We start from the raw sequence: 12,391 nt of genomic DNA, 5'->3' as shown, positions 1-12,391 counted from the left end.
CCTAATGCCACAGAACAGACAGAGATGTGTCAGTGATGAAGTCATTCCCTGCTTAAAACTGTGCAGCTTCCCAGCGACCTCCTTCACTTGGGTTAGGAGGGCTAACTTCCCTCTGCAGCTCAACGCCTGTCTCCAACCCTCTGCTCCCACTCTAGGTCCCCATTCTCCATTTCTACAACAAACTCTCGCTTAGATTCCTCCCCAACGTCCTTCTCATCTTTGGATCTTGGCTTACTCCCTCCCTGGGGATGGAATATGGCTGTGATGGAGGGAGGGGCTGGCATCAGCGCGTCCCAAGCTGGGTGTCCTCGGAGCAGCGGGGACTGATGCCAGTCCCTCCCTCCATCACAGTCCTACTCTCTTTCACACCAGGTGATCAGGTGTCACTGGTCAAGTGTGTCGCCCCTGGGTGGCCCGGGCCTGGGTCTTCCGACCTCTCACCTGGGCCTTGCGCTGTGGTCACCTCATCCAGCTCTCTTTCACGTCCTCGAAGATTTCTGCCCTTTGTTCCCCTCACCCGTCTCCCCGGGAGTGCCTCCCTGAGCCCCCGAGCGGCTTGGATTCCCCGAGACACTTCCTCCCCAGCACTCTCCGGGGCTCTGCCTCCAGCTGTGTCATTATCCGATGAGTGTCTGTCCCCTTTGCGAATGTGAGCGGCGAGAGGGCCTGGCACGCAGCAGGTGCGCTAAGTAGTGAACCCGCGGAGCCAGAGACCGACACGGAACGGGCGTGTCCAGCGCCCAGACCCTGCCAGGAGGAAGGACCCGCGCCGCGCGGCCTCCCCGGGACCCCGCAGCGCTCCCCGCTTCCCCCTGCGGAGCCGGAAGCCGCCGGCTGGTCCCCTCCCCGCGGCGCCTGCAGCCTTATCTCTGCGCCCCGAGGGGCCCGGGAGGAGCCGCGGGCGCACCGGGAGGGACGGGCGGCGGCATGGGCCGGGGGCCCCGGGGTGCGGGCCCGCCTCGCCGCCTGCTGCCGCTGTTGCTGCTGCTCGGCCTGGCCCGCGGCGCCGCGGGAGCGCCGGGCGCCGACGGTGAGTGCGGGCGGGGACGGGCACGGGCGGCCCCGGCTGGGCCTCGAGGACTTGGCGCACTGACGCTTCCCTGCCCTTGGGCCGGGCCGGCGCGGTGGCGAGGCGTGGGGCGCAGGTGGGGCCCGCGCTGGCCGTTGGAGATCGGGAAGGAGGAGCTCAGAGAAGCGAGGAGCTCCCCGCCGGGCTTCCCTGCCCCCGCCCGACCCCGCGTCACCGGGGGACGCCGGTTTTGAGGCGGCCTGGCCGGGTCCCCAGGGACCTCTGCTGCCCAGGAGGCGGGGGTGGGGGCTGGGCGCGAGCGCGGACGCGGGCAGGGCGGCGCCCGGGGGAGGGCGAGAGGCCAGGGCGTTCCGCGGCGGGGTCACGCTTCCGGCTCTGCGGTGGCTTTTGCATGACACATTTGTGACCCGAAGCAATTTTCTTTCCACTTTTAATTTTTTCTCGTTGTTAGAGAGCCGAGTGCTAAATATGGTGAGAAGAAAGCCTAAGGAAGAGTACAGGAATGAAGCCATTAATTCACTCATTCATTCAACAGATGGCCCTTGAACAGCTTCCCTGTGTGCAATGAGGGCGGGCAGTGAGGGCCCTCGTGGAGCTCACTGTCTGGAGGATTTAGACCAGCAAATGTTCTATTTCCAAGCGATCGAGGGAGTTGTTTTTCCTCCTCTACAAAATGCAATGTTGAGCGGAGTAGGAATTACACAGAGGATTCAGACACGCAGGGGAGGTGACATTCATCCACATAACTGTACTACAAGGCAGAATGGCATGAGTGTTCTGAGAAGGTGTGGGTGGTGAGGGCAGGGAAAGGGAAATCGGTGGTGACCCTTGAGCTGGGCCATCAATGATTGGTCATATTTGGATATGGGAAAATGTGGAAAAGGTATCCCAGCTGATAGCAGCAGGCACTGCCACCTCTCCACAAATGTGTGTAGAATGAATGAATTCCCTCAGAATTCTGGCTCGAGGGAGAAGGGAAGGAAGCAAGCGGAGGCACCAAAGGTAGAGGGCAAAGTGCCTTGATTGGCAGACCTAGGCCTTTGGACTTAGCTGTGCCTGGAAGCCACTGGAAGCTGTTTCAGGGAGTGACATGAAAAGTGGGTGTAGCCAGTTCTAGGTGCTTCAGGAGCTGCAGGTTAAGGTGCAGACATGGCCAAATCCAAGCACAACACCACACACAACCAGTGCCGAAAATGGCACAGAAATGGCATCAAGAAACTCCAATCACAAAGATACGAATCTCTTAAAGGGATGGACCACAAGTTCCTGACAAACATGTGCTTTGCCAAGAAGCACAACAAGAAGGGCCTAAAGAATATACAGGGCAACAATGCCAAGGCCATAAGTGCACGTGTTGAGGCCTTGCCCTCATAAACCCCAAGGAGGTTAAGCCCAAGATTCCAAAGGGTGTCAGCTCTTGCCTACATTGCCTGCCCCAAGCTTGGGAAACGTGCTCGTGCCCTCATTGCCAAGGGGCTCAGGCTGTGCCAGCCAAAGACCAAGGCCAAGGATCAAACCAAGGCCCAGGCTGCAGCTCCAGCTTCAGTTCCAGCTCAGGCTCCCAAAGGAGCCCAGGCTCCTACAAAGGCTTCAGAGTAGAGATCTCTGTTTGCCAACATGAGGATAGAAGGATTATCCTCCTTGGACTGCTATCTGCATGGGGCTGATGTCCTCCTTTGCTATTTGTATAAATAAACTTTAGGCGGTGGGGGGGAGGGGAATAAAGGGTCTGAGGAACCCCCCCATCTTCCTTACTAAAACCAAACACTGATCCTGAAATGGAAAGAAACTTCCATGTGATGAGATACAGGGGGTCTTGTGGTTGAGATTCCTGCCTGCTGTCCCCACCCCCATTCTCTTTGCCTTGGGACTTTTACCATGCCTGGTGGGTATTACAATGGCTCGATCTTCTGAAGTGGCCATTTTTGTAATATTAGGTGCCCTGGTTAAGATTCCTTCCTTGGCTCTATCTCCCAGGACAGTGAGCATAGGACTTGCAGATGCTTGGCATCTATTTCAGGATCTCTCTAAGGTAGGAGACTGTCCAATGTGGTCCCATTGAATTGTTAGGCTAACATGGCTGAACGCAGCTAGTAGCTACCTAAGGTCAACTGTAACTAAAGGTTTTGGGATGAATTTGAGGAAACAGAAGTCAAGGCTTCCTGGTTGAGCCTCCTCTCCATATGTAAACATTCTCCCTTCATGTTCAACCTTGGAGAACCTGGTTTTATGAAGGGCAGGTTTCCTGATAGTGGACAATGTAGGAAAAGACTGGAGGCTTGGACGAGCCCATTGAGGAAGTTGTTGCAATAGCTGGCCTGGAAGTTCTGAGGAATGGGCCCACAGTAATGACAGCAGAAGTGGAGTGAATGTAGACAGTAAGGTGGAAATGGACTGGAAGGAAGGATTTAATAACAGATGTGAAGGTGCAAGGGAACAGAAGGGGAAAGATGACACTAAGGCTTGGGGGCCGGGTGACTTGGTATATGTTTCTATGGGAGGAGAAAGATTTGGAAAGAAAGATGATTCGTTGTTTTGGACATCCTGACTTTGAGATGCTGTTATGGATTTGGAGAGATGAAATCAATAGACTTGATGGTTGCTTGAAACCTTGAGGCTGGCAAGATTGGGAAGGTGAAGGACAGATTCTTGGAGAGGATTCTTGGAGTTTAGATGGTAGATGCAAGTTCAGAAGGAAGAAGCAGCATCCAGGTAGAATGGAGAAAGACTGGGCTTATTTAGTCAGGGAAACTAGGAGACGGGAAGCCGAGAGGTGGAGATTGAGAAAAAGGCTTTGAATTTGATGGATCTGGTCAGTGGAGACCCAGAGCTAGCAGAGAAGAAAGGGTGAGAGCTAGATGTGAGAGCTCTAGATGGAGGGCAGAGACCTTGGTTACAGAGTAGATACTCTTTTTTTTTTTTTTTTTTTTTTTGGAGACAGAGTCTTGAGTCTTGCTCTGTCACCAGGCTGGATGGAGTGCAGTGACATGATCTCACTTGCTGCAACCTCTGCCTCCCGGGTTCAAGAAATCCTCCTACCTCAGCTTCCCGAGTAGCTGGAATTACAGATATGCACCACCATATGCACCACAAAAAATATGCCCAGCAAATTTTTGTATGTTTAATAGAGGCAGGGTTTTACTATGTTGGCCAGGCTGGTCTTGAACTCCTGACCTCAAGTGATCTGCCCGCCTCAGCCTCAAAAAGTGCTGGAATTACAGGCATAAGCCACTACTCCTGGCCTCGGAGTAGATACTCTTTTTTTTTTTGAGACAGAGTCTCGCTGTGTCACCCAGGCTGGAGTGCAGTGGCACCATCTCAGCTCACTGCAAGCTCTGCCTCCCAGGTTCACGCCATTCTCCTGCCTCAGCCTCCCGAGTAGCTGGGACTACAGGCGCCCCCCACCACGCCCGGCTAATTTTTTGTTTTTTCAGTAGAGACGGGGTTTCACTGTGTTAGCCAGGATGGTCTCGATCTCCTGACCTCGTGATCCGCCTGCCTCAGTCTCCCTAAGTGCTGGGATTACAGATGTGAGCCACCATGCCTGGCCAGAGTAGATACTCTTTAAAGAAATTAGAAGGAAAATGAAAGTAACATTCAGTTGGGCTGGTCAAGTCAGTCCAAGATTTTTAGGGAATGCAAAACTCAAACATATTTTAGACCGAGGGGTACTATTTAGTAGAGAGGGGAAAATTGAAAAAGCAAAAATAAATGAGATAGTTAATGAATGGAGCAGGTCAAAAATTAAACTTGGGCTATAGGTGGGAGAGGTTAGTTTCTGAAAGTGGGGGGCGAGGAAGAAGATTGGAGAACTGTGCTTCCCTTCTCTCATGGCAGGCTACTTAGTGAGTGCTCTTCATATTTCAAAGCAAGCCTGGGTGTCCTCACTCCTCCTAGGAAGTCCGTTGACGCTATCCACTTCTCTTTACAGCACCAGTAATACCATATTCCATGCCTTGGCTGTACACTTATACCATATTGCAGTGTGATTGTTTACTAAACTAAGAGCTCCTTGTGGGTAGGGACAGTGGCTTGTATTAGGAATCTGGTATGCAAATAAATGAATACCATCCAAAAGAGAATAAGCAAAGGCTATTTATTCAGGGCTTGCTGGGACAAGGGCGTCAGCCATCATCACTTCCATTTGGCAGAGACTCAAAGATAGGCTGGGGATGGAAAAGTGTTACAGTAGGGAAAGGAAGGGGGTTGGTGGGCGGTGGTGGTTCAGGTGTGCCCAGCTGGAGAAGTTTCCTAGCAGCATGCATCCCATGTGATTGGTGAGAGGGCCATATCTGGCTTTTCTGGTTAGTCCCAAGTTGGAGTTGGGGGCAAAAATTAGGGCAACTGGCCGTTACTGATTAAAGCCTGACCATTTGGGGCTGATTGCTACAGAGTTCCTGGAATGATTGCTGCAGACTGTGGGTTAGAATTCTATTTTAATATGTGGGCTGGGTGCAGTGGCTCATACCTATAATCCCAACATTTTGGGAAGCCGAGGTGGGCAGATCACTTTGGGTCGGGAGTTTGAGACCAGCCTGGCCAACGTGGTGAAACCCTATCTCTACTAAAAATACAAACAAATCGGCCTGGCATGGTGGTGGGCCCTTGTAATCCCAGCTACTCCAGAGCTACTCCAGAGGCTGAGACAGGAGAGTTGCTTGAACCTGGGAGGCAGAGGTTGCAGTGAGCCGAGATCATGCTACTGCACTCCAGCCTAGGTGACAGAGCAAGACTCTCTCTCTCTCTCTCTCTCTCTCTCTCTCTCTCTCTCTATATATATATATATATATATATATATATATATATTTGAAAAAGCAAAAATAAATGAGATAGTTAATGAATGGAGCAGCTCAAAAATTAAACTTGGGCTATAGGTGGGAGAGGTTAGTTTCTCTATATATAGTTTCTCTCTCTCTCTATATATATATAGAGAGAGAGAACACACACACACACACACACACACACACACACACACACACACACACACACACACACGATCTGGCCATTTTCCATTTGTATATTCAGTCTCTCACTGGCAACATGGGCTGAATGACCTTAATTGGCATCAAAGATGTTTTGGGGAGGAGAGCTGAAGTCAGATGACCCAAGTGTAAGGAAAGTGTGTTTCACATAATTGATATGGCAGGAGGGTGTTGGTGGCTGGGTGGGGTGCAGGGCCTGGGGAAGTCCAGAGGGTAGGAATGGGCGAGGAAGGGTAGAACCAGTCAGTCCTGTTTCTTAACCTTTCTCTGGCATTTGTTGCTGGAGTCTGGGGCCTGTTGGCTCAGGCCTGGCTGGGGGTCAGGAAGTTGTTCTTGCTCTACAAAGGTCACCTGACTTCACTCATCATGCATTTCATGCTTGGTCTTCCCTCTGTCTTCATGAATCACAGCAGCACATTCACTATTCAGGGTGAGCCAGAAGAGGAAAGAAGAGAAATAGAGGGAGTGGATTTTTTTGGAGTGATTTAAAGTTGCTTAAAATAAAGGGCACAGGATCAGAGTTGATGAAGATGCCCACCATGGCCTATTTTCCACCTCCAGGGACTTGGTCCTGGGTGTATTCTTGGTCTTCTGGTCAAATCCTAAAATGGGTTCCTAGGTCTCTGTAGCTCAAAATTGCAAGTGGTCTGTTGGCCTCAGCTCTGCAGAAGAGAGAGGGAAAATGAATTGCATGGATTAAGAAAAAGGGTATACTCAGCTGGGCATGGTGGCTCACGCCTGTAATCCCAGCACCCTGGAAGGCTGAGGCGGGTGGATCACCTGAGGTCAGGAGTTCAAGACCAGCCTGACCAACATGGAGAAACCCTGTCTCTACTAAAAATACAAAAAAATTAGTCAGGCGTGGTGGTGCATGCCTGTAATCCCAGCTACTCGGGAGGCTAAGGTAGTAGAATTGTTTGGACCCTGGAGGCGGAGATTGCGGTGAGCTGACATCTCACCATTACACTCCAGCCTGGGCAACAAGAGGGAAACTCCGGGGCCGGGCGCGGTGGCTCAAGCCTGTAATCCCAGCACTTTGGGAGGCCGAGACGGGCGGATCACGAGGTCAGGAGATCGAGACCATCCTGGCTAATACGGTGAAACCCTGTCTCTACTTAAAAATACAAAAAAACTAGCCGGGCGATGAGGCGGGCACCTGTAGTCCCAGCTACTCGGGAGGCTGAGGCAGGAGAATGGCGTAAACCCGGGAGGCGGAGCTTGCAGTGAGCTGAGATCCGGCCACTGCACTCCAGCCTGGGTGGCAGAGCAAGAAAAAAAAAAAAAAGAGGGAAACTCCATCTCAAAAAACGAACAAACAAACAAACAAAAAAACAAAAAAAGGGTACACCCGGCCGTACATGGTGGCTCATGCCTGTAATCCCAGCACTTTGGGATACCGGGGTGGGTGGATCACCTGAGGTCAGGAGTTGGAGACCAGCCTGACCAACATGGAGAAACCCCATCTCTACAAAAATGCACAAATTAACTGGGCGTGGTGGCACATGCCTGTAATCCCAGCTACTCAGGAGGCTGAGACAGGCGAATAGCTTGAACCCGGGAGGTGGAGGTTGCAGTGAGCCGAGATCATGCTATTGTACTCCAGCCTGGGCAACAAGAGTGAAACTCTGAAACTCCATCTCAAAAAAAAAAAAAAAAAAAAAAAAAAAGAGGTACACCCTTCTGGAGAATGAGTCAGGTGTGAGACAGGTGTGAAAAGGGTTAAGTGAGTGACTGCCCGACATGAGCCTTAAGGTGTGGCCTAAATGAATGGCACTCAGTGTGGGTTGGTTTCAGGTCCTGAGGCCAGGTGTGGGGGCCCCACTGCTGGTTGATCTTGGTCACACCAGAAAGTGAACAGGATCGGGTCATATGAGCCATTTGGTATGAGGAAAGGTTGAGAGTTCTTTTTTTGTTGTTTGTTTGTTTTTTGATTTTTTTTTTTTTTTTTGAGTAGTCAAATGCAGTAGTGAGAAGGGGCAAAGAGTAGAATGAGAAGTTTGATCTGTAACTGACTATCAACAATCAACTAACTCACTACCTTTGGACCAGCCCAAGTGAGAGTTCTTGATGGAGAATGTCAGTCCTAAATTTGGGTGGGTGTGGGAAATACATGACGGTTTGAATAGCCCTGCAAATATTACATTGCTGGAGAGAGTAGAGTGCTCTGTGTCTTGGAGGGGTTTAAAAGCAGAGTCTATGTTTTCGTTTCTGGATTTTTTTTTTTTTTGTCAGGGATGTTGGAAAGGAGAGAACGTGAGATTTCTCAGATTCCTTCCACCTCTGGAATTTGGTGCAGTCTCTTAAGAGCAATGCAATTTTATGTAGTGTTAGAGGCCACTTGGGAATGCTTTTCCTTCCTGAGTTTTGGCACCCTTGACTTATTTCCTCCTGTTGTTTGATCTGTCTTTCCAGATTTGACAGACAGAATCTCAGGAAGGTTGTGCAGTGGATTTGTTTGGTCTGACTGTGAATGGTCGAGGGTTAGGTTAAAAGCAGATTTAAAATTTAAGCACTGCATTTGTGCTTTTTTGTTGTTGTTGCTGTTGGTTTTTTAGAGACGGGGTCTAGATTTTTGGCCAGATGTTTGGTCATGGACTCCTGGGCTCAAGTGATCCTCCCATCTTAATCTACCAAAGTGCTGGGATTACAGGTGTTAGCCATTGTGCTTGGCCTGCCTTTGTGCTTTTAAACTACCTTCTTCCCTTGACTGTGAACATCTCTTTACTGTACTATAAAGTCCATCAGGTAATGTCTGAGAAGTACACTGAAGTTGTTGCTCGTGTATTGAAGTAAAGAGTGAGAGTGGTTCTCAGAGGCTGGCAGCCTCCCTCCCTTCCTGAGTTGCAGCTTTACTTGGTTGCAGTGGAGAGGAAGGACAGGTGAGCAGGGCTGAAAAGGTGAGGAGGTGAACTTTCCACTTCTGAGTCAGCTGTTACCCAGCAGGCGGGGAGGATGTGGCGAAGACAGGGAATGATTATGTCAATTTGAATATTATAGTTTCTGGGATATCCGCCCATCAATGGGTAGACACCTGAATGCACAAAGATATTGCTCTTGATTTTTGTATCAATGCATTTCTCCATCAGTCTTCCCATTGATGTAATTGGGAGTTGACTAGTTAACCATCAGTGTTAGTACCTTCTTTTATTCATTAACAAAGAGTGGTTGAGTGGTTGGTTATAACAATGTCTAACACATTTTAATTGCTTTTCATGTATTATCTCATTGATATGGTTTGGCTGTGTCCCTACGCAAATCTCAACTTGAATTGTAGCTACCATAATTCCTATGTGTTGTGAGAGGCACCGGGTGAGAGACAATTCAATCATGGGAGAGGTTTCCCCCACACTGTTCTCGTGGTAGTGAATAAGTCTCACGAGATCTGATGGTTTTATAAGGGGTTTCTCCTTTCACTTGTCCCTCGTTCTCTCTTGCTGCTGCCATGTAACACATGCCTTTTGCCTTCTGCCATGATTGTGAGGCCTCCCAGCCACTTGAAACTGTGAGTCCATTAAACCTCATTTTCTTTGTAAATTACCCAGTCTCAGGTATGTCTTTATCAGTAGCATGAAGACAGACTAATATACCCTCATTTACTCTTTAATCCTCACTACAACCATATGAAGTAGGTTTATTATTATTCTCGTTTTACAGATTTACAGGATACAGGCACAGAGATCACCAAGGATTACAGAGCTAGTAAGTGGCATAGCTAGGATTGTAACTAACCCAAGCGCGTGTAACCACCATGCCAAATACCAGGCACTGCATCTTGCAGACTGTTTCTAACAATGACTACAAAATCTGTGGAAATGGATATAAATATTCATGTAAATTATCTCATATTTGCATATTACTTTACACTTCATACAGCATTTATATTTCTCATTTAATCTTGACTACAACATCTTCATCTCATGGATGAAGAGATCTGGCTGGGCACAGTGGCTCATGCCTGTGATCCCAGCACTTTGGGAGACTGTAGCAGGAGTATCGTTTGAGCCCAGGAGTTTGAGACCAGTCTGGGCAACATAGGGAGATCCCGTGTCTACAAAATAATAATAATAATAAATTGTCTGGGCGTGGTGGTGCATGCCTGTGGTCCCAGCTACTTGGGAGGCTGAGGTGGGAGAATCGCCTGAGCCTGGGAGGTCGAGGTTGCAGTGAGCCATGATTGTGCCACAGCACTCCAGCCTGGGTGACAGACGGAGACCAAAAAAAAAAACAAAAAAAAACAAAAAACTGGAGAACTGACAGTTTAACTTGCTAAAATCACATAACCAAGGAACAGGACTCCAATCCTGACTCTGGTTGAGACACCAAAACCAGTCTCACCCTCTCATTGTTAGGTGTAGTTTTAGCTTGGCTGAGCACTGCAGAGCTGGGACGGGCAGTGAACCTAGCTCAGCAGCGTTAGCCGGGGGATGTGGTAATAGTAACAAAGAATACTTGTCAGCCTTTCCCTCCTCTTAGATTTTGGGTTCTTCAACGTTCCTGTTTCTCTGCCAGTAATCCTAGACGTCCCTCGGAGTCCCTCACCTCTGCAGTCGTTCCCTCGGTTACTACCGGCAACCACCTCTCTGCTTTCAGGCCCTGAGTATGCTGACGACAGAACTAAAGCCAGCCTTGACGTCGGTACCGAGCACCCCCGACACAGCTCTCCCTCAGATCATAGCAAAGCCCTAGCGATCTGTCTCTGGCCTGGAGAATTTCTCTCCCTTGGGTTATTCTGTTACATTTGTCCCACAGCTGTGCTATGCGGCAATCGAGACTTGCTGAAAGACTTCTTTCAGTATTGCCTTTTCTTTCCCCAGGATTCTGACTCCAGTCCCTGAGGTTGAGGTTGAGCTAGTCTGGCAATGCTCCTCTCTGTGTGGTCCACCTGGGAGCAGTTTAGAAAAGCAGATTCTCAGGCCCTGCCTCTCCCCTGCTGAATCAGAATCTTTGGGGACACTGTGTTTTAACAGGATCTCTAGGAAGCATGACCAGCTGTCTTGGTTTGCACAGAATTGAGGGGTTTCCTGGGACACAGGACTTTTTGTATTAAAACTAGGACGAGTTAGTCACTAGTTTCCAGGTGATTCTTAACCAAGCCTCAGGCTGTGGAACAGTGGACCCGTGTGGTCAGAGAGTTGCCCTGCAAAGTCCTGCAGAATAGGCTAATCATGGCTGAATAATAAGCACCCCTGCCTGTATTTCTTTGGAAACCACCTTCTTATCTGCAGATAGTCTGAGAAGCCTTGGTAGCCTGGAACCCATCTTAGTTTTTTTTTTTTTGCTCGTATGGGGAACAAACTACATGATGTATTGAGCCAGGTACTGTCTTTGGGGTTATACTAACCCCAAAGTTAAATTATTTTCTTTCCTTTCTTTTCTTTTCTCTTCTCTTTTCTTTTACTTTTTTCTTTTCTTTTCTTTTCTGTCTTCTTCCTTCCCTCCCTTACTTCCTTCTTTCCTTCCTTCCTCTTTCTCACTCTTTCTCTCGTTCTCTCGTTCTTTCTCTCTTTCTTTCCTTTCTTTTTGTGTATCTCATTTAAATAAATTATTCTAAATGGGTCATTAAAACAGGTACCCTAAGAATGAAGTGTGTGCTAGATGTGGTAGCTCACATTTGTAATCCCAGGACTTTGGGAGTCCGAGGTGGATGAATCACTTGAGTCTGGGAGTTCCAGACCAGCCTGGGCAACATGGTGAAACCCCATCTTTACAAAAAAATACAAAAATTAGCCAGTTGTGGTGGTGTGTGCCTGTAGTCCCAGCTCCTTGGGAGGCTGAGATGGGAGGATCACTTGAGCCCAGGAGGTTGAGGCTGCAGTGAGCTGTGATCACACTACTGCACTCCAGCCTGGGCAACAGGGTGAGACCCTGTATCAAAAGGAAAAAAAAAAAGGCCAGGTGTGGTGGCTCATGTCTGTAATTCCAACACTTTGGGAGGTTGAGGTGGGTGGATCGCTTGAGGTCAGGAGTTCAAGACCAACCTGGCCAACATGGTGAAAACTCATCTCTGCTAAAAATATAAAAATTAGCTGGGTGTGGTGGTGCACACGTGTGGTGCCAGCTACTCAGGAGCTGAGACACGAGAATCGCTTGAGCCTGGGAGGCAGAGGTTACAGTAAGCTGTGATCGTGCCAATGCTCTCCAGCCTGGGGGACAGAGCGAGACCTTATCTCAAAAAAAAAAAAAAAAAAAAAAAAAAGAAAAGAAAAAAGGATCAAAGACCTAGTATTTGATTGCACAACAGGGTGACTATAGTTAATAATAATTTAATTGTGTATTTTAAAATAACTAAAAGACCATGACTATTGTTTGTAATACAGAGGATAAAGACTGAAAGGGATGGATATCCCATTTAACATGACAGGATTACTACGCATCGCAT

At 48.8% G+C, this 12,391-nt stretch overlaps 1 protein-coding gene across 5 annotated transcripts in view; it reads left to right on the top strand.

Moving 5' to 3' along the window:
- The first annotated feature begins 630 nt into the window (after positions 1–630).
- SUSD1 (sushi domain containing 1) overlaps positions 631–12,391 on the top strand; it is a 143,982-nt gene continuing 132,221 nt past the window's right edge. For 3 of the 5 annotated variants that reach the window (XM_030919055.1, XM_030919052.1, XM_030919054.1), the window contains exon 1: positions 632–1,030. In XM_030919055.1, the coding sequence (XP_030774915.1) occupies positions 928–1,030 (103 nt within the window). In that variant the 5' untranslated portion in view covers positions 632–927. Of the gene's footprint in view, positions 1,031–12,391 lie in introns of all 5 variants that reach the window. The other 2 variants (XM_030919053.1, XM_030919056.1) reach the window with 1 other exon arrangement.

Source organism: Rhinopithecus roxellana, chromosome 16 (genome assembly GCF_007565055.1).
Source record: "Rhinopithecus roxellana isolate Shanxi Qingling chromosome 16, ASM756505v1, whole genome shotgun sequence".
NCBI classification, from domain to species: domain Eukaryota; kingdom Metazoa; phylum Chordata; class Mammalia; order Primates; family Cercopithecidae; genus Rhinopithecus; species Rhinopithecus roxellana.
Note: the sequence above shows the minus strand (reverse complement) of the source record. Positions and strands in the feature narration are given on the sequence as shown.